Source organism: Thamnophis sirtalis, unplaced genomic scaffold (genome assembly GCF_051295495.1).
Source record: "Thamnophis sirtalis isolate CommonGarterSnake01/CBP01778 unplaced genomic scaffold, rThaSir2_p1.2 scaffold_3, whole genome shotgun sequence".
Taxonomy (NCBI): Eukaryota; Metazoa; Chordata; class Lepidosauria; order Squamata; family Natricidae; genus Thamnophis; species Thamnophis sirtalis.
The window spans coordinates 123,116,689-123,139,469 of NW_028261383.1; the positions used below are offsets into that span (position 1 = coordinate 123,116,689).

The 22,781-nt window shown below is 44.0% G+C and overlaps 1 protein-coding gene across 1 annotated transcript in view; it reads left to right on the forward strand.

Moving 5' to 3' along the window:
• The window catches only part of QRICH2 (glutamine rich 2), a 72,550-nt gene that overhangs the window by 44,094 nt on the left and 5,675 nt on the right, over positions 1 to 22,781 (forward strand). The window contains exons 19-25 of the mRNA XM_087709887.1: positions 6,164 to 6,285; positions 10,219 to 10,284; positions 10,525 to 10,626; positions 12,758 to 12,961; positions 17,688 to 17,853; positions 20,982 to 21,069; positions 21,470 to 21,598. Of these exons, the coding sequence (XP_087566013.1) occupies positions 6,164 to 6,285; positions 10,219 to 10,284; positions 10,525 to 10,626; positions 12,758 to 12,961; positions 17,688 to 17,853; positions 20,982 to 21,069; positions 21,470 to 21,598 (877 nt within the window). The remainder of the gene's footprint in view (positions 1 to 6,163; positions 6,286 to 10,218; positions 10,285 to 10,524; positions 10,627 to 12,757; positions 12,962 to 17,687; positions 17,854 to 20,981; positions 21,070 to 21,469; positions 21,599 to 22,781) is intronic.

A 22,781-nucleotide genomic window follows, 5' to 3' on the forward strand; every position in this document is an offset into this window, starting at 1 on the left:
CTCTCTGAACCTGTAACTCTGGACCTAGTTTCAGTTTATTACTGCCCATTATCTAGCCATTATCAATTATAGAGCCTGACTTAGGGCTAGCCATTACCAGGGAAGGAGGGTTTGTTATGTCTCAGAGATCCCTCCTTCTGGCCCTACTAGTTCCACTCCAAGGCCAGATGGCGTGAGTAGTCAGGGCCCTGGTCCCAGGCTGCTGTCACTAAATGCCAGGTCTGTGGTTCAAAAGGCTCCCCTCGTCCGGGACCTAATTTTAGACGAGGGGGCTGACCTGGCATGTATTACTGAAACCTGGCTGGGCCCGGAGGGAGGAGTCCCCCTCACTGAGATGTGCCCAGAGGGTTTTCAGGTGCTCCATCAGCCGCGACCCCAGAGAAAGGGGTGGGGGAGTGGCCATTGTTATCCGAGGAGCTCTAGTTCCTTGTAGGATCCCTGCTCCAGAGCTTGTCGGGTGTGAGTCCTTACTGATGAAGCTGGACCTTGCGGGTCAAGTGAGCTTGTTGTTAACATACCTGCCTCCCAACAGCGTTGCAACTACTCTCCCCTCGCTCCTTGAGTCAGTAGCCGAGCTGGCAGTTGAGTCCATCAGGCTTATGGTTCTGGGGGATTTCAATTTGCCTTCGCTTGGCGAGCACTCTGATGGGGCGCAGGAGTTCATGGCTTCCATGACAGCCATGGGCTTGACCCAAGTAATTCGGGGTCTGACTCACTCAGCGGGTCACACGCTTGACCTCGTATTTCTCTCGGAGCAGTGGAGTTGTGATCTTGGTTTGAGGGGTATCGAGATCTTGCCCCTGTCATGGTCGGACCACTGCCTACTGAGGCTTGACTTTCGGAGGCCAATCCCCCACTGTAGGGAGGAGGAACCGATTAGGTGGTTCTACCCCAGGCGCCTTATGGACCCTCTGGGCTTTCAGACGGCGCTTGGTGTTAACCTGATACTCTCATCCACAGTCCGGTGGAGGCCTTGGTCGCTGCTTGGAACTCAGCGGCGGCAGAGGCTCTTAACCGGATTGTGCCTTTACGGCCTATCCGAGGCAGTGGATCCAGGAGGGCTCGTTGGTTTACTGAGGAACTCCGGGAGATGAAATCCCAAAAGAGACCCCTAGAGTGCCGCTGGAGGTCCAGTAAGTCCGAGTCAGACCGAGCACTGTTGAAAGCTTGCATCAAAGCCTACCTTCTGGCAATTCGGACTTCAAAGAACGCATATTTTGCCGCTCTGATTGCATCCGCTGAGTCGCGCCCAGCCGCCTTGTTCAAAATAACCCGCTCCCTCCTGAAAGGGAGGGATGCGGGCAACACTTTACAAGGTAGAGCTGAGGAGTTTGTCCAATTTCTCGTGGATAAAGTTGCTCGGTTTCGGACAGACCTGGACTCCAATTGCGCAGAGCCAGCTGAGGTACCGGGGGAGGATCTTGAGCAGCATCTATGGATTGATTTTCAACTTGTTATTCCTGAGGAAGTGGACAAGGCCATTGGAGCAGTGAGTGCCTCCACGTGTGTGCTGGACCCGTGCCCCTCCTGGCTGGTCGTGAACAGCAGGGAGGTGACACGGGGCTGGATCCAGGCGATAGTTACCGCCTCCCTTCGGGAGGGGTTCTTTCCCCCCCCTAAAGGCGGCGGTGGTGAGACCCCTCCTGAAGAAGCCGTCTTTGGATCCAGCCATCCTAAATAACTATCGTCCAGTCTCCAACCTCCCCTTTGTTGGGAAGGTTGTTGAGAAAGTGGTGGCCTCTCAGCTCCGGCGGTCCTTGGATGAAACCGATTATCTAGACTCCTTTCAGTCTGGATTCAGGCCTGGCTACAGCACTGAAACTGCTTTGGTCGCACTGACCAATGATCTCTGGAGAGCCATGGACGGGGGTCATGCCTCCATCCTAGTGCTCCTTGACCTCTCAGCGGCCTTCGATACCATCGACCATGATATCTTTCTGCGACAGTTGCGAGAGGCGGGAGTGGGAGGCACCATTCTTTGGTGGTTCTCCTCCTACCTCTCGGACAGGTCGCAGTCGGTGTTGGTTGGAGGGAAGAGGTCGACGCCTAGGCTCCTTAAATATGGGGTGCCGCAGGGTTCGGTCCTGTCCCCCCTCCTGTTTAACATCTACATGAAGCCGCTGGGTGAGATCATTCGGCGGCTCAGGATAATATCACCAGTACGCGGGCAATAAACAGTTGTATCTGTCCGCCCCGTGCCAACTCAGTGAAGCGGTTGACGTGATGTGTCAGTGCCTGGAGGCTGTTAGGGTCTGGATGGGGGTAAACAAACTTGCACTCAATCCTGACAAGACCGAGTGGCTTGTGTTTTTCTCTCCCAATAATTGGCCATGTATTCCAACTCTCAGGCTGGGGGGTGAAATTATACGCCCCTCAGACAGGGTTCGCAATTTGGGAGTCCTCCTGGATCCATAGCTGACTTTAGAACATCATTTGTCGGCTGTGACCAGGGGAGCATTTGCCCAGGTTCGCCTGGTGCACCAATTGCGCCCCTACCTGAACCGGGAGGCTCTCACAAAAGTCACTCACACCCTTGTGACCTCAAGACTGGACTACTGTAATGCACTCTACATGTGGCAGCCCTTGAAGAGCATTCGGAGACTTCAGCTTGTCCAGAATGCAGCCGCGCGAGCGATTGTGGGTGCACCTCGGTACACTCACATTACATCTATCCTCCGCGAGCTGCACTGGCTGCCTATTGGTCTCCGGACACGCTTCAAGGTGCTAGTCTTTACTTATAAAGCCCTACATGGTATTGGACCTGGGTACTTGAGAGACCACCTCCTGCCAATCACCTCCCAAAGACCTATTAGATCCCACAGACTAGGCCTCCTCCGAATTCCATCCGCCGGCCAGTGTCGACTGTCGACCACCCGGAGGAGAGCCTTCTCTGTGGCTGCTCCGGCCCTCTGGAACGATCTCCCTGTGGAGATTCGGACCCTCACCACCCTTCAGGCTTTCCGCAAAGCCGTCAAGACCTGGCTGTTCCGGCAGGCCTGGGGCTGATGAGTTCCCATCCCCACTCGAATTGTTGTGGCTGTTGAGAGTTTTAAATTGTCTTCTGTATTTTGTTCTCTGTCTTTTTGTTTTTTCTGTATTGTTCCCATTCCCTTCTGGTTTGTTAGCCGCCCTGAGTCCCTCCGGGAATAGGGCGGCAAACAAGTTTAATAAACCTAAACCTAATACCTAAGATGTTACAGAGAAAAAGCAAATAATCAGCATAGTTATAACACCCAGCTCCAGATTTCCTGATTATCTCCCCTGGCAAATTCATATTGATAAGAGCACTGCAGGCAGAATGGAGTCCTGAGAGACACTTGTTTCAAGGAGCAACTGTTTCCAGGCGACATAATCTACCCAATGGAACTATTGCAGAGGGTTGCAATAATTCCTATTCAGTATCTCTAATGGTGTTTAATGCCAGTCTAGGTGTCTTCTTTTGGAAAGGGCTGTATTCTTTTCTTAAAATAAACAAAACAAGCTTCAACCTGTGAAGCAGTGAAAGCATTACTTGAACATGTGGGCGGAGAATCATACCCATGATAAATCTCCACTTATGCAAATTAAGGACCTAAACAAAGTTCAACCGTTAACTTCTTCACAGTTTTGTATCAACAAGCCTCAAGGAAGAAATGTATAATAAATACCTGGTCCATTCTTAAGAAAGTTTTCCTGAAAAGGATCAGAAATCCACCACTGACACAGCAGAAAAGTAAGGAAAGGAATGAGATCCAGATTTGATAAATGTAAAGGTCTGACATAACTGAAGTTAAAGAATCAGCTTCCCATATACTGATATGTGCACAAGAAAATAGCAGATAGTAGCATTAGATAAGGATTCTCCCAGTTCAAGACAGCCAGTTTAACTTGTTAGATAAATCCTTCCTGTAAGTAACCATTTGCTGATCCCAGGCCCAGAAGTTTAAGCTGACATATTTTATTTTTGTTCTAAGGCTCGCCCTCAATAGAAGCCAGTTAACTGTTTCTGGGCTAATATTACATGTACTGGTCATGCAAATGGATACACACATATCTGTTATGCTATTGTGTTGGGAGTTACGCAATATTAGTTAAGGCAGGAAATAAGAGAAAAGTAAAAATAGACTACTTAAAGGCATTTTATACTAACATTCATTATATCTTTCTGTACTTTTCTATATTTGAGAAACATCTTTGCTTTTAGCTATTCATTCTTCATCTTTTTTCCCTTTTAAATCATGGATAAGTCTTTGAAGCATATAAAATATACATGGCAATGGATGCCTGCTGATTTTTATGATAGGGGAAAAAATGTATGTTACATTGTTTTATCTTCATGCTGATATAGCACCAGCAAAGGGAATGTTCTTTAAAGAATCAAACCTATAGAGAGAACAGCACCAGATTTGTATTGCCACACAATACAAAGAACAGGGTGCCAGCAGAACAGCAGATGTCCTCCTTTCTGTTTGCTGAATGTGTTTGAAGTCTTCCTGCTTTTGATTTTAACCCACTCCATAAGTGCTTCACTTTCCCCAAATGCCAGATTCTACAGCCCAGGAGCCATTGCCGGTTTGTCCTCTATTAGGGAATAGTGATTGCCAAGACCTAATGCCTGCATTAGCTCCCATACTTCTTATATTTTCCTGTGGGCTTTTTGACATCACTGCTCTTTCTACTACCTAGTTCCTTAAGAGAGATTTGAAGATGATCTACAACTGTCTTCTGTTCCACAAGCTTGGCAATGTTGAAATAAAAATCAGTGTGTCTGCTTTAAGATGCTGGTCTATGTGCAAATAAAGGAATGAAATACTTTGCTTCATTCCCTTTTCATGTCCTTCCTAACATGTGCAAAATATATCCTAGTGGTTTCAGTGAGAGGTTCATGGTAATCAATTCCATTGGTTAATTATGTTATGTGCAAAGAGTTACCTTCTGTCTACAGGTAGTCCTAGATTACAACGGTAATTGGAGCTGGGACGGTTGCTAAGCAGTGCAGTTGTAAAGCATGGTGTCATGTGACCATGCCACTTAACCCCAGCAATAAACAGCAAATCTGGTTGCTGTTGTTAAACAAGGATCACATGGCTCATTAAGTGAGAATCTCATGTGTGATCACAACTTCTGACTTCCTGCCAGATACTCAATTGGACTTTTCTTGTGGGAAGCTGGCAGGAAATGCAATCATGTGGCCTCAGCTTGCTTCAAGGCCTGGAACTCTAAGGAGGCGTTGTAATGTCCCTTGTTCAGTGTCATTGTAACTTTGAATGGTCGCTTAAAAAGTTGATTGTAACCCAAGGTTACAATCTATACCTCTATTTTCCATCAACTTCTAGTCAGTTTGATTGAATGATTTCTGGTCCCAATGTTTTGCATGCATACACAGATGCAGATAGTCCTTGACTTATTACCACAAATGAGCCTAAAATTTCTACTGAGGCTCACTGAGGCAGTTATTAAGTGAGTTTTTGCCCCATTTTGTGATCCTTCTTACCACAGTTGTTGTGAATCACTGCAGTTGTTAAGTTAGTAATACAGTTATTAAATGAATCTGGCTTCCCCATTGACTTTGCTTGTCAAAAGGTCACAAAAAGTGATGACAGGACCCCAGGACATTGCAACCATCATAAATATGAGTCAGTTGCCAAGTGTCTGAATTTCACTTTCACTTTCTGAATTATCAAAGAGCAGAAAAGAGTAAGATGAGGAGAAAAATCTTCCCTTTTCCACTTTCTGTAGGCCATGCTTGATTCTCTATGTTTCAACCATGTTTCCTTTCAGCTGCCCTTTTTTCAAAGCTGAGTAATTTCAAATATTTCAAGGATGAAGATTGAGTCCCATTATTTTATTCTTTTTCCAACTCAATTGCATATTTCTTCAAACTTTTTACTCCGTGCTTGAATTTTGTCCCTGCGTTGGAAGTAAAACTCTTCCTTCGCATATCAAACAAATATCCAGTACTGTTAATTCCTCGAAAGCAAAAATATTGTTGCTATGTGTCGAGTTGATAGGTACCTATAGGTACATTTTTCAGGAAAGAGCAATGGCCCACATTGCTATTTGGATTCTCCTGAAGTGAAGTTAATAAGTCCCTGTGAGTCTGCATTGCACATGGTGTGACAGTTAATCCAGCCTTGGCCTCACTGCCTTGAGCCCCAGAATCCCTGGATTTTTTTCTGAACAGCTGGACCGCTTGGAACTGGATCCCTTCAGGCAGCAGTTGGAAGATCGTTGGAAAGATATTCGGAAACAGTTGAAGCAAAGAGTTCCACAAGATGAAGGCGATGAGGCTGCAGGGATCAGAAGGTAAGAGAGGCTAGAGAAAGACAGCTGTAGCATTAAGAAAGCCTAGTACAAGAGTGGGCAGATGTGCAGTGGCAACAGCTGTCAGCCATTTACTTCCTATCCTACACTTGTGGTATGGTTAAAAATAAGAAAAGAAAATGCATACATGGGTCTTTGCATGCAGCCTGTAATCCCTGATACCGCATACATTGAGCCAAAATCTACTTTGTTTGAGGAGAATGTCAATCTGCTGAGTCATCATTTACATTTCCCTTCAGCATCTCCAGTACCTGGCATATTTTGAGAAAATTAAAGGAAGCTCCCCATTTCCACCCCAGTCCAACAACAAAAATATAGCTATTGCAGAAAATATAAATGCTTCCAAGCCACTGCAATGAACATAACAGTATTTATGCCTACCCTCCCCCCCAAAAAATCACCAGTTTAGGGGGTTAGTGTTTGGAATTGATGCTGATAGGAAACCTCAGGATTATAGGTAAGTTTTGGAAACCATCCCAGAATAAATAGAGACAACCATCTTCCATTCGGTGGTCAAGAAAAATTGCAGGGATATGTTCACATAATCAGGAATTGAGCTTTATTTAAAAGAGAATACACTTTTCTTTGCTAACAAGTATGACAGCTGGACACATGTTACCCTCAAACCTGGAGCTGCAGAGCACTTATCTGAACTCTTACTTGCTTTCCCAGACTTTCACCCTAGTCAATACAGGTAATCCTTGACTTACGACCATTCTTTTAAAAACCACTCAAAGTTACAAAAACGCTGAAAACAGCAACTTATGATTGGTCCTTGCACTTAGTGACCATTACAGTGTGCCTTTGGCCACGTGATCAAAATTCATATTTTTGGCAACCATTATATATTTATAAATTTATGATGATTGCAGCATCCCGGGCACCCGTGATGACCGTTTGCGGGTTTCAGTCAAGCAAAGTCAATGAGGGAAGCCAGATTTACTTAATGACCATGGCAAAAAGATTGAAAAATTGAGCGTGACTCATTTAACAATTGCTTAGCAACCAAAGTTCGGATTCCAATTGTGCTCATAAATTGAGGATTACCTGCAGTCCTTTCATTTAGAATGGCAAGCTGCAATCACTCTGTTGTACCACCAGAGGGCACTTGTGCTTTGTGTGACCTATTGGCCCAGCTTATTGACAAGGGAAAGAGGAGGAGGAAGCTGCTATGAATGTGATTACTTTAGCAGTGCAAATCAGCATTTCCTGCTACATATTCTTAGGTGATAATACACCTATGCTAAGTGTCCATTATATAAGATGCAGCAGAATCTCTCTGTCTAGCTATCTTGGCATCCCAGGAGTTGTCCTGCCTGTCCTGGTGTCTAGCTTTGAAACTCCTTTAATTAAATCAGAGAGTGATTATATGTGAAGGCATGAAGAAATAAGATGCAAACATGAGGGGGGGGGGAGGAAGCATTGGCCACCAAGAAGCATGTTTCCCTTGAACTTTGGGGAGAGTTTCTCTTGAGGACACTTTTCAGAGAAAAGGAGGGCTTGGAAAGTCTTCTGCTCAGATTTGTCTCACGTAGCATTGGGAACAGTGTCAGTTCCTGAGTCAGGGTCCCACAGCCCAGCCATGAGCATATTGTGAGGGTTTAGGTGAAGGTGTGTCATGTTTGGGAAAGGAAGGTCCATAGCGATCTTATTTCCTCAGAAGGAACCTGCAAGGCAATGATGCAGTGGATAAGTCGGCTTTCAATGAAAAGGAGGGGGAGAAGGAAACTAAACACAAATGAAGGCAAATATATATACATGTCCCAGGATAATGTTGCAGGATCCAATCTGGGTTGGTCACCAGGACCAGAAGTTTTGTCTTCCCAGCTTTTGGACTCATGCTGGAGCTCATCTTCAGGGAACTTCTCTGTGTCACAGAAAAGTTCTCTGAGGATGGGCTTCAGCACGAGTCCCAAAGCCTAGAAGACAAAACCTCTGGTCCCAGTGACCAACCCAGATTGGATCCTCGAAAGAAAACAGATATGGACTAAATGCAGCTGGTACAGTATGGAAGGAAAGACCCCTCTTTGTTTTGTCAAAGCAAACTTTGAAAGTCTACAAGAACAGTTGCTTTCACACGAAGTTGTGAGAAGTCTATTATTAGACTTTGCCCCCCCCCCCCTAAGGAATGATGGGAGCTGAAATCCAATCTGAGGGGGTGGACACCAGGAGGGTGAAGGGTGATGTAGTCTGACTATTTTGGAAATCTCTTTGCTCCCAAACAGCGAGAATGAGCTCAGAGCTGGGTCTAGGATAGACAATCTGTGGCCTCCCCAAGGTTACTAACCTCCAATTCCCGTATTCTTCCCAAGTGGCCATGCTGGGAGAGCGCTTGGGAGTTGGCCAGTAACATCTGAGCAGCTACAGTTTCCCCAGATCTAGAAGAGATGATCACTTTAACACGTGGTGCTACTATCAGTTTTAATAGCTGGTAATGCTGTGGATGGTTGGTACTAGGGTTTTTGAAGTGGATCAAACATTATGTAGAAAGGGAGGTGGAAGAAAGCTAGTGATCTTGTTCACTGCTTTGGGGGCAGGAAGGAGAACACCCCACACAGCTCTCCCATAAAGGATCTGTCTGGAGTTGTCCAAATTGAAGAGAAAAAAAACCTTCCTTGTTTTGGAGAGGGAAATTCTCTCTCTCTCTCTCTCTCCCTCCCTCCCTTTTTCATTTTCTGAGCCCAAACAAACTATCATCATACTTCAGATCATCTTTCCATTCATGAAACCCTTTTGCAATCTCTCCTTAGTCAAATGTAATTGGATGATGCTATTTTATCTGCAGCTCACTGGCTGTGGAGATAAGATAGTCCTCAACTTATTGCTTAGCAAACATTTGAAGTTACAACAGACACTCCAACCCTACCCCACCCCCCAAAAAGGAACTTATGACCTCATTTTGAAGTTGACATCTCTCTCCCTTGTGGTCACAGGATCACATTTTTGGCACTTGGCAACCTGCTCATGCATACAGCCATTTGTAGCACCCCACAGTCACCTGATCATGATTTATGATGGGTTTTTTTACTTACAGTTGCCAGCAAAAACCGAGCTTTAAGGAACAATGGATTAACTTCACTTTACAACTGCTGCATTTGCTTAACAACTGCCAAAAAGGTGGTAAAAATGGGTCCTGTCACATGGTGCCCCACTTTAAAACCATCTTGACTTATGAACATAATGGCCAGGCTCAATTAGGGTCATAAGTGGAGGACTACATCTACAGTGGCCAGATTTTTACATCCTTTCAGGGACATCTTTTATTCTCTCCTTCATAGTAACTGCATTTACCCATGGTACACAGCCTGAGCCTTTTGTACCAGATGTCCTCCCTCTAAAGTGTTCCTGTGGTCCCCTGACCCCATTCAAAATTACTATTGCAATTTTTAAGATGGTAAAGGGGGGATTATTAAATGCACGGAGAGTAATCTTATTAACTACATTTAACTAATTGAATAAAATATAATTTTAAGTCAAATGTAGCTCTAGTCCCAGCCCCGCCTGTTTCTTTGTCTTGCCCTCTCCTCTTCGAATATGCTGTCATTCCTGATACTGCAGCAAATTCAGAATTCAACACTCCCCAAGGGCATTTTTAACATATAGTTGGTGAGAATTTCCACGATGCTTTCATGAATTTTCATCAACTGAATCCTTGCTGAATGAATGTTTGTTTTATTTTACTTGGCTTCTTTAAACTGGAATTGTTTGTTGTGGAAATAAAGACTCAATTTGATGGGTATGTTAAAAATGCCTCTGCGTGATATAAACATGCTAGGCTGCGTTTATCCCCCGCTCTGTGGCCTTTTGGTTTTAAAAAAGAAGCATGCTCCTGTTGTTGCCAAACATATCTTTTGCCCTCTCTTCCAACTATTCCATTCCCCTCTGATTTGATGTTTCTTTTTTGTTCTCAAACAGGAGACTCCTGGCTCACTTCCACTGCATTTCTTGTGACCGACCCTTAGAGATGGTGGTGCCCGGCCCGTAAGTCTTTGTTTGATGCTTTCAAATCAGATCAGTAATTGATCTGTTTAGATCCAAGTATAGGAGCACCTCTACTAGGCAGTAGATTCAGCTATTCAGCAAGTTGCTGCCTATGTCCATCTATTTCCTGAGGAGCTAATAAAATGCTGGTAAGGTGTTAGGCCAGGAGCAGCTGCCCTCTCCTCTTTCACTTGTTCTGTATCTTCCTTTATTTATCTGGTCTGCGTATTATCTTGACAGGCGAATTACGACTCTCCCAGCTGTTCCAGGTTTACCTGCTCATCAATCCCTCCGGCCGTATATGGTTTATGAAATGGAACAAATCAGGCAACTGAACCGCAAGTAAAATGCAGATAGGAGCTTGCAGTTCTCTTGCAGTTCTCTTGCAGTTTCTTTATCTCTGTATTCAGGAACTGAGTGTGCTAGAGATTTGGAGCAGAAATCCATAGGGAGGAGTGAATCTATCAAGTACAAAGTACAAAGTATCCATTCAGCTTGAATGATGTTCTTGGGATGGAATCTTCGTTATGTACAGGTAGTCCTCCACTTACAATCATAGTTGAGACCAGAATTTCTGGTGCTAAGTGATCGATCATTAAGTGAGTCATCAGGTGCCTATACCCAATTTTAGGAATAATTGCTTAAAGGTGAAAGTTTTCTCTATCCAGTCGTATCCAACTCTAGGAGATGGTGCTCATCTCTGTTTCTTAGCCTAGGAGGAGCCAGCATTGTCCAAAGACATTTCCATGGTCATGTGGCCAGCATGGCTACATGCCAAAAGTATATGGGACACTGTTATCTTTCCACCGAAGTGGTACTCATTTATCTGCTTGCATTTGCATGCTTTTAAACAGTTAAGGTGGGCAGGAGCTGGGGCAAGGAATGGGAGTTCATTTCACTGCACAACACTCGGGTTTCAAACCTGGGGTGTCAGCTCTCCAACTGACAAACTTTGCATCTTTAACCATTGAGCCATTGTGCCTCCTAGATTGCTTAAACAGTCATTAAGCAAATCTGGCTTCCTCCATTGAGTTTGCGTGTTGGAAACTGGCTAGGAAAGTTGCAAAATGTGTTCATGTGTTCCAAGGGTACTATAACGATCATAAATACAAGCTAGTTGCAAAGCACTCCCAATTGCAATACCAGGGTGCTGTAATGGCTGTAAGTGTGAAGACTGGTCTTCACACTTTCCAGCACCATCGTAAGTTCAAGCAATTGTGAAACAGATAATTGTAAGTAGTGGTGGGATGCAACTGGTTTAACAACCGGTTTGGTGAGTGTGCACGCAAACAGCGTTCAAAAACCTACTATTTTAAGCTTAAAAACCTAAGTTCCATGTCAGCACTGGTGAATAAAACTGCTGACACGCGACAATCGCTGAGCTAAAAAACAGGGAAATACAGGACAGGAAAGGGAAAGGGGGTGTGGGTGTGTGGAGAAAACTGCTCAATGCTACTAGCGGTTCACTAGAATTGGTGTGAACTGGTAGATACCACCACTGGTTGTAAGTCAAGGACTACCTATAGTGAAATTTAAAATGTTTTCTGTAACTGCTGTAAAATTTTCAATGGCAGTGGAGAAAATAGGAAGTGAACATCTAGTTGCGAAATGTCTCTTCATTTCTTAGATTTCTTATATCTGTAGAATTGCTTCCAAAACCATATGGCTGGATCAAATAGCATACACCTTAATTGAATGAATCTATAGAATATTCACTTTAAAGTCTCTTCATAGTTGTGTGAATCTAATGCACTCTTGCTGATTATGGAGTTCTATATTAATAAAGGGCTGGGAACTCCTAGCTGGAAATGGCCTCTAGGACTCTTCCAATAGCCTCCCTTCATCTCCCTTCTTCATGCTATCTATCTATCTATCTATCTATCTATCTATCTATCTATCTATCTATCTATCTATCTATCTATCTATCTATCTATCTATCCATCCATCCATCCATCCATCCATCCATCCATCCATCCATCCATCCATCCATCCACCCACCCACCCACCCACCCACCCACCCACCCACCCACCCACTCACCCACCTACCCATCTATCTAATCTTCTTTTAATTTTGTTTTGAACAGTAACTGGAATTTTTAAAAAGCCCAGTGGCCTATCTGAGTGCCTTAGCCTGCTTGATTCCTCTTCCCTGAGAATTGGGGAATAAATCTTCCCATTGGTGCTAATTTATTTGTTGTGACTTGTATGCACATGGGAGATCGAGCAAGGGGCCACATGGTATACGTGAGAATAGAAAGCGGGTATATGAATGGGGAGGTATGTGGTCCCCAGAAAGTTATCTATATCTATATGAATGCTAGCAAAAGATGTTGGGTGCATGTGCCTTGCTTGACAACATATTCCACCCACCCACCCACCCATCCTCCCACTTTGGCTGTTGCTGTCTCCTTGCTCTGGCACTGGGCTGCATCCATTTCTCCTCTTCCTACCTCTTCCCTATTCTGTATTGTAGCAATTTGAAATTAGGACCGGGTGTTCGTTTTGATGCCCTGGAGAAGAGTGCTAGTCTGAACAAGTTACGGCGCATCCATTCCAAGATGCTCATGGACATACAGAAGGTGCAGAGTCATTATGGCGGAGCTGCCAGGGTCAACGCTCAGATGATCAGGGAAGCCCTTCAGTCCCAGTATCTTGGCTCAAGCCCTTTTGGCAAACGGTAGGGATTACGGGATAAAGCAAACTGTTCATCTTGCCAGACAGAAATATAGAAAACAAAGCAGGGCTCTGATCAATCTGTCATCCTGGTGCTTCACTCAGGAAAACAGAAGATCAGAGGAACTTTGCCCTGCCTTTCCTTAGCACTGTTATGGTGAACAATAGACTCATTTCTGCCTACTTATAGCCAGTCATGCCTCACTCCCATTCCAAACTTACCAGGAAAGCAGAGAGGGCAGGAAATTATAAAAACAGCACATTGGAAAGGGAATAACAATTTTAAAAAAGTACATGATGATGTTTCTCTCAACGAGCTCTGAATATCCCACCTGAATGTCGATAAATCTGGACAAATCAACTTAGGCCAAGAACCGGACACAGTAAAATACCACCTTCAATTTAGAGTTAACCAATGCATTTAATCAGATTCACGTGAGGTATTTTGGAATATATGAATGTTTGTGACTCATTAAAGCAGCTATGTACTTTTCCGGGAGTTATCCAATCCTGGGGGGAAAAAACATAGATAGATGCTTTAATGAATTGCAGGCAAGTGCTCTACAGCATTCATGCATTCCAAAACATTTCTTCTGAATCATTTTGGAAGTATTGTGCAGCAATCATCTGCCTTAATATATTAACTGCAATGCTGGCTAAAGAGTATATGATAACCCAGGTCACAAAAGCTAATGGTGCCACTTTCTGCAATGCAAATATTTGCATTTTTAGAATGATTTAGAACAGTAGTCCCCAACTTTTCCACTCTGGACCAGCAGTAATGGAGGGATGGTTTCACTCAAGCCGCTTGCACAAATAGAGCTTTTCACATTTGTCTGCCATTTGCACGGCCCGCTTCCCAATGGGCCATGGCCTGGTACTGGGCCACAGACTGGGGGTTGGGGACCCCTGATTTAGAAGGAGGGGCCAGTAGTTCCTTGGCTTTTGCTTAAAGCTGAATTGATTAAGTGTGTCCAAGAAATGACTTTACTCAGACCTTGGAATCAGGGTTCTATTTAAATTTGATAACTGTGTAAAATTGTTTGAGTGAGGAAAGGTTTGCAAAAGGAAGCTGTAAGCAATTACAATTTCTGGAATTTGATGGAAAGGATTTATTTGTTGAGAAGATTCTCTACTCCCTTTTATATATTGTACACTGAAAAACTGCTAAATAGCAAAGGAACTTCCATTAAGAAATTTATCTCAACTTGTATGTACATCATCTCTGTTTGTATATATGGAAGGAAGCCACACATTCCATATGTATGCTTAGCATCACGAAATTAGCAGGAAATATTTATATAAATTTCTTCCATGTAGGAATTTTGCCATACCCTAAAGTAATCTTTTCATGTGCTTCTTTTACATTTTTGTATGTTTGTAATCAGACAATGAGCCTTTTAGTGGTTGGACTTGCTGCTTGTGTAATCATTTGCAATCTCAAAACAGGCTCAGAACTTCACAGATTTGCTAAACAAGTCAGACTTGATTGTTATCATGGTACAATGTATTCAGTGATGTCTATAAAGTGGCTCCTATACATGCAAATCCAAATCTGAAAATAATGTCCAAACTAGCTTAGGCTTAAGTCTGGCTCAGACTAGACTTCTTGTCTATAGTGAGATATAAGAATTTTGTAATCAAATTTCTTGTTATCCAACCTTGCAATTTACCTTGCATTTCTGCTTTACCTTAATATTAGTTTAACCCTGCTACTGCTACATGTCTTGTTTCCCTACTTGCTTCCCTACTTTCCGTCTAGAAAACTACTTTCCAGAAGTGGCTTTGTGAAAATAACTTTCTGTTTGTTCCATATGTTTATGTGCTTTTCTATACTCCAAGGCAGAAGCAGGGAACATGATGCTCAAGCAGGCTGCTGCTATGTACTCTACCAAGTGTTTCACTGAATCTGTTCCCAGGGTTTCTGTGGAGAAGCTTAATATTTCCTGGTGTCTTTAGGAAGAGAAATAGGCCAAAAGGGAGTTCTATATGATTAGCAAGCAGTAAATGGGTAAATCAGACCAGGAGAGAAAGAGTGAAGTGGTAGAGACTAGGGCTGTGTCTCTGTTGAGAGAGCCAAGCTCTGAAACAGCTGACTTGTGACTTGAAGAAAGCAAATGGAGTCATCCATCCATCTATTTTTTCCAGCAATGGGCTCCACTGCAAAACCTCACAGACCTTAACATTAAAAATAGCTGCTATTTCACATCTTCTTATGTGAGGACAAAAATATCGTGTTGTATTAACTGTCTCGCAAGAATGAGACCATTTTAAAATATTATTTGGGTTTCATTGTTCATTTTTGCATTTTGGAAGATTTAGCAACGTTCTAGATATTGTGGCACTTCTGATGCCATAATGGGAGGATATGAGAAAGGTGACCTGTGGAGATCTTAGGACAGTTTTCTTCCTGTGAAGAATCAAGGTCTAAAAGTCTGATTCTCTAATCCCCATCCTTTTAGCAAACTTTAAGTTGGGAGCCTCCAATGAGGATCTATCCACCCCCCCCCCAAAGTCTTTCCTTTTTACTTCTAAAAAGGGCAAACATGGTTATGCTTTGTTGACAAGCATAGTAGAGCCTGCTCAAAAACAAAACTAATCTAGACTCTGTGTCTTATTTCCTTTTTCTGCTGACCCGGTCTTATTTTTTAGGACCACAAAAGACAGTTTATTGTTTCATTACCACCAACTTTGTTCTAGTTGTTTCTCGTGATCATATAGGATCAGTTTGAGACTTCTACTTGTCCAAGCCTGGGAAAAGACTTCTTATCACATCACTCATGACAGCAAATAGGCCCCAAACCTTACACTAGAGCAAGGAAACTACAGCCTCATATGGCCTGCCAAAGCCATTAATCTAGCCCACGCAGGAGGCTGCCCTGCCTACTCGCCGGCCTCCATCCTTCGGTCAAGCACAGGACTTACCTTCCCAAGCCCTGCAGGCTTGAACTGGAAGGTAAGGCCAACATTGATGGCCTACAGTGACATTCTGGAGGCGGGGGAGGTGAAAAACAGGCCATTTTAGCCCACTTTTGGCCTCCAGAACTTTTGGTTCTCAAGGTGGGGGAGGTGAAAAACGGGGTGTGCAGATGCCCCAGGAGGCTAAAAACAGGCCCGTTTTTCACCTTCCCTGCCTCCAGGAGAGAAAGAGATTTTTCACTACCAGTTTGGTGGGCATGGCTTGGTGGGTGTGGCAGGAGAAGGATACTGTAAAATCTCCCATTTCCTCCCCACTCCAGGAGACGGTTACTGCAAAATCCCCATTCCCTCCCAATCAGCTGGGACTTGGGAGACAGAGAGTACCGGTAGATGGGGGCAGAGCCAGTCACAGATGGTATTTAGTTCTCCGAACTACTCAAAATTTCGGCTACCATTTTTCCAGAATTGGTCCCAACCTGCTGAATACCACCTCTGGTCCTAATTCTTAATTGCAGTGCCTCTCTTGCCCTACCTTTGACTGCTAATGTCCCAAGATCGTCCCCTAGGCCCCTAACATATGGGGTGCCGCAGGGTTCGGTCTTATCCCCCCTACTATTTAACATCTACATGAAACCGCTGGGCGAGATCATTCGGCGGCACGGGATAAAATACCATCAATACGCGGACGACACTCAGTTGTATCTGTCCGCCCCGTGCCAACTCAATGAAGCGGTGGACGTGATGAACCGGGGTCTTGAGGCCGTTAAGAACTGGATGAGAGCTAACAAACTGGTACTCAACCCGGACAAGACCGAGTGGCTGTTGTGTTTCCCTCCCAATAATTTGGCCAGTGTTCCATCGCTCAGGCTGGGGGGTCAAATTTTACACCCCTCAGACAGGGTTCGCAACTTGGGAATCCTCCTGGACCCACAGCTGACTTTTGACCATCACCTGTCGGCTGTGACCAGGGGGGCATTTGCACAGGTTCGCCTGGTGTGCCAGTTGCGACCCTACCTGAACCAGGAGGCCCTCACAACAGTCACTCGAGCCCTTGTGACCTCTAGGCTGGAATACTGCAACGTGCTCTACATGGGGCTGCCCTTGAAGAGCATCCGGCGACTTCAGCTAGTCCAGAATGCGGCCGCGCGAGTGATTGTGGGCGCACCGCGGTTCGCCCACATAACACCAATCCTCCGCGAGCTACGCTGGCTACCTGTTGATCTCCGGGTGCGCTTCAAGGTGCTACTTACCATCCATAAAGCCCTCCATGGTAGTGGATCTGAGTACTTGAGAGACCGCCTCCTGCCAATTACCTCCCTTCGACCAATTAGATCGCACAGATTAGGCCTCCTCCGAGTTCCATCCGCCAGTCAGTGCCGACTGGCGACTACGCAGAGGAGAGCCTTCTCAGTAGCAGCTCCGACCCTTTGGAACGATCTCCCCGTGGAGATTCGCACCCTCACCACCGTCCAGACCTTCCGCACAGCCCTTAAGATCTGGCTATCCCGTCAGGCCTGGGGATAAAGATTCTAATCTGCCCCACCCGAATGCTGAATGAAAGTTGTGTTTTGTCGGGTTTTTTTTTTTTTTCACTCAAGTATTGTCTTATGTTTTGTCTTGCACTTCCCCTCCCATGAATTGTAAGCCGCCCTGAGTCCCCTCAGGGAAAAGGGCGGCCTATAAATAATAAATAAAAATAAATAAATAAAATGAATCTTTTTCAGAAACAAAGCATTTTGGGGGGGGGGTCTGGGATCACAGGGCTGTTGTACTTTGCCTCATGTGAATTATGGGTCCTTACCTCTTTACAGAGAGAGACTTCCGGAGGCTGACTTTAGCTTCATGAATGTACCTCGGCACTGTGGAGGCAGCCATACCCTCACCCATCCATTCAGACGCTATGTGAAACTACAACAGTTCAGCCAGAGTATTCCCCCTGTCCAACCAGATGAAAGCCCCATGCTGGCAGTGATGAAGGTAATGAGGAGCCAGGTGGAGAGAGAGAGCAGGAGAGAGTGGATGGACATTAGCATGGACCTACAGCTGGACAATCACAGTTGAAGCTTAAAATGTCGGCACTGCCTTTAACTGCTTTGCATGATTTGCCCTCCAAAGGGGCATGGAACTCTTACTTAAAGAGGAGGTGTATGACCCAAAACTGAACCCAAAATTTCTGTTGTTAAGTGAGACATTTGTTAAGTGAATTTTGCCCCATTTTATGGCTTTTCTTCCCGCATTTGTTACGTGAATCATTGAAACTCTCAAGTTAGTAACCTGGTGGTTAAGTGAATCTGGTTTCCCCATTGAGTTTGCTTGTCAGAAAGTCACAAAAGGGGCTTACATGAATGTTGATCATGTGACTATAGTTATGCAGCAACAGTTGTAAGTGTGAAAAATGGTCCTAAGTTGCTTTTTTCGGCCCGTTCTGTTGTAACTTTGAGTGGTCGCTAAATGAACTGTTGTAAGTCGAGGACTACCTGTAATACAGGTTTGACATTTTGTCATTTAGTGCCTGACAGGTTCCCTTCCTGAGGTGCTCATTCCACGAGCAGGATGCAACTTGTTTGAGGTTATTTGTTACCCATTAAGTTTTGATACACCTGAGGAAGAGTCTGGTATTGATCTAGGGAACTGGTGGCCTTTCAGATGTTGCTAGAATACAATTCCTAGAAACTTTAGACTGACTGGACAAGGAAGGCAGATGTTGATGGTTGTAATTAAGCAATACAGAGATGATAAGTAGCCTACCCAGCCCTTGCCTAATGTAAGAAAAAGCTCAGCAGGGTTAAACCACAGGTGTTCTTTGTCCATTGTTTATGTTCTTACAGTGCCTCCGGGTTGGAGCCCTATAAATCTTATCTGTATTAAGCATGGAATTTGCCTCTTTTGTAGCCATTGAGGCGTGGTTCCACCAGCACCTCCCTCAAGACATTCTATTTAGATACAGTCTACATCGACTACAGTAGAGTATATGGGATATTATGAACTGCGCTGAATTACGTCTAGGCTACTTGGTCATTTTCATGCCCACAGTTACCCTTTCTGTTTTAACCAATGGTTGAATGGAGACCTAGTCATACTTACGCTAAGCCCATTAAAAGCAATATCATTTAGCTAATGGATATTAATGCTTCTGATTTAAAAACGACAGAATTTGCGTCTTCCTAAAGGAACCTAAATTGGCAGTTTTATAGTGTAATGGAAGAAGATACTGCAGGATGAAGGAATACGAAGTCTGCTGCAGATAATCTGAACAGAAATCTCTTGTTCAGTCCTTCCTTGTGATTGGAGACATTTTCTTTTCCTTGAGAATTGGGCCCCCACTAACAGATGCTTTGCTAAAACGTTTTGCTAGCTTCTTTTGGAGAAAGTCAGAACAGGTCTATTTCAGGAACTTATTTCAAGATTCGTCAGCTTTTCTTTTGTGTCTCTGTTGGAGGGAGAATAGGAAGGGGCAGAACAGGGTGTAGGATTCTTTTTAGAAAAACCATACGTGAACAACCCTAGCCGACAATACTGAAAGCAGAAGAGCACATGAAGAGGAACCTATTTGGGTAGCAAGGGAGAAATGCAATCCAGTGCCAGCCAACTGTTTGGTCAGACAAGCTTGTCAGTCTTTCACAACAATTTCTCGCCTTATTTAAGCACTTGGAGAAGAAAGAATATAATGCCTTTCTGAATAGCAGTGATAACATCACTGGGTTTTTCAGAGTCTCCCCTTTCAGGCTCTTCACTTCAAGGTTGGTGGTTTGGTATTTTCTTTGAGTTAATGGATATACTTTGCTACCTGTCTCTGAGATTTCTAGAATACAAAAGCAACTGAAGAACAAAAGTCTTTTTAGCCACATGTTCCTCTGTAATTCCTTTTTATTCCCCTCCATTAGCAGAGATGCGATAACACAACTTGGCCATCTTTGCTAGAGTCATCCATGCTAATACAAGTCGATTGTTCTGACTTCAATAATGCTAGCTGCAGCTGAAAACCTTCCCATCTGGTATAACACAGACATGTATACACACACACACACACACACACACACACACACACGGTATGACTACAAATCCTATAGCCATTCCCCCATGATTGTTTCAGCTAGAGATGGAGGGAAATGTAATTTAAGAGTTCTGAGGGAGGTTGCAGATTGGAAAAAGTGAAACTGAACCTACTGGATGCTTTCTTGATTACAGCCCCTCACTGTGTTTTTGTGACCTCGTGCGGCACACACTACTTATCCCACTTACCTTACATGCCAGGGAGCATTCCACTGTGAGGTATTAGCTTTTTACTCCCAAGTGAAGGTGGGGAAAGTTAAGTTGGCGGTTGTCAGAGGAGGATTTTGGGTGGGAAAGGTTGGAAAGAAAGGAAACAAGGCAATTTAGGATTGTGGAGATGGAAATCTCCACATCAACATTTGGGGCAAAGTGATTGTTCCTACAATTGGAATTGCAGTACCTTCTTTGGAGAAAGTTTTGAAGTTGAACCATTTGGCTGAAACCCCCAGTGTTGTCAGGGACATTCCAAAATTGTGACTGGCATATCCTTTGTGTAGAAGGAGCTGATCACTCAATAGGACCCTCAGGTTAACAAGAGAACAGGGGATCAGCTTGCTTAATTATGCTCAGAAACAAAATTGGACCACAATGAATTGAAATATTCAATAAGTTTAATTAATTTCTAAGCCACATTTCTTTGATTTCCATGTTTGCTCCTGCCCTGCCACCACACAAGTAGGCTCCCCAATAGTAGCATGTATCTTTTTACTTCAAGGGGCACAAATCCCCACTTGTTTTGCTCTGCATAGTTTAATAGAAGTGGCTTTCTGAATGGCAATTGAGAGACCTGACATGCCTCTTCCAATTTTCCAGAACTGGAAATGAGGCAGCAGATGGGAGGCGGCAATGATTAGGGACAAGACATGTGTAGCTGCTTGTGAATTTTTTTAAAGGAAAAAAATCCAATTTGTAAGTTCCAAGGGTCTATCCGGTCACCAGAGTGTGGTTTTCAAGCTCTTTCTTCAGATTTACAAGTAAAAGCCCTTGTAAAAAGTGGTTAACCTTGAGCAAGGTTCAGCTGAAATTTATTCTGTGTTTGCATTTACTTCCAGCACGAAGAAGTAGATATACTGGGTCTTGATGGTCATATTTACAAAGGACGTATGGATACACATCTTCCATCAATAACCGGAAAAGAATGTGAGTTTTGTGTTCTGTTTGCAGATGCTCTGAGTAGACTTGTCAATTCTTTCTCTTTATCCTGGGCACTTTGAAGTATTTTGGCACTGTACCTTCCTGTCAAATAATCATGTATGTAGCAGTATCCCTCAACTTGGAGCCTTTTGATTTCCAAATGTTGTAGACATCATGATCTTAAGTGAGAAATTACAGAAGTTGTAGTTAAACTAGGAGGAATTCAGGTGGAAAAAGGCCAACTTATAGAATGAGCAGATCTCTGTGTTTGTTCTGGTGGGGAATTGATCCTGAGACGCATACAGCAATTTCACAGTGGGCATGTTTGATTTCTTAGAGTTGCTATGGGATATAACTTCATCTGTGTCCAAAACATTGATGCCTCCCCTCACACTTCTCTTATCAGATGTCCCAAGAACAAGAAGCAAGCTCCTTCGGTCTTCCTCACAAAGGCAGCAGCATCCCATGCTCAGTGACCTGGCCAATCTCCCTGCTCGCCCCCAAACTGCAAAAGTGTCTATGGGCAGCATGTCAGGTATGTTACAATCCTGAATCAAGCTTGATTAGAAATGGAAATGGTGCCTGAAGCCCACCCAGAAATGCTTAGAGAGTATTTCCTTGAACTGTTTATGAAATAATTGCTGAGGAAAGCAGAGCAATGATGATGATCAAAGGAAGTTCCTGAGAGATGGTCTGTATTCAATTTTATCACGGTAGGACGGGCATTATGCAGGTAACACTTGCTGAAGACTCCAAACAACCTTTTCTTTCTTGACAGAATAACACTTCACAAGATCTCTTTGAGAAAAGCAAAGAGCTACTGAATTAGTGATCTTTCATAAAATTAAAAGTTTTGAACAATGAGGCAGTGGTAATAGTCAGGCGAAAGTGGACATTTGTGAAATCTCCAAATTTGGGGTGAACCAAACCCCAAAATTTAATACAGTCCTCACTAAAAAAAAAAAAAGTAAATTATTATGCTTGAAGTACTGAAATCTGGGACTATTTCTTTGTTAGAACCTCACTTAGGCCAGCATTATATTCTGAGTATAAGACGCACCTTTTTCCCTCAAAAAAGAGGCTGAAAATCTGGGTACGTCTTATACACTAAATACAGCATTTTTTGCCTCCCGAAGCCCCGCCCCCTTCACCAAAATGGCCGTGCATACCCTTATGGAAGCTTTCAGAGAGCTCCTGGGGGCTGGGGAGGGCAGAAATGAGCAAAGAATTGGCTGGTTTTTGCTCAATTTTGCCCCCCCCCCCAAGCCTCCAGGAGCCTCTATAAGCCTGCATAAGGCTTTCCATGCAATTTTTTTGACAAAAAAGGGCTTGTTTTGAAAAACGGACCATTTTTTGCTTGTTTTGGGGGGTAACCCCAGGAGCACTTTGCAAGCCCCCCCCCCCCAAGACTATTTATACCTTTTTTTAAAAACAGGCCCATTTTTGCGAAAAACGGGCCATTTTGGGGGGGTTTGTAGAGTGCAAAACCCTTTTTTTCCCCGTTTTGGAAATCTCTTTAACTGTTTGATGAGAATTACATTGATCAAGTGCTTTGCCAGCAGAAGTAAAGTCTTAGGTGCTGCAGATTGTCAGCGATTTCATTTTCCAGCACATGGATAAATATACCTGGAAACATCTACCTACCTACACTCTCTCCCTACCTACCTACTGTATTTCTCTCTCTCTCTCTCCATCTACCTACCTACCACTCACTCTCT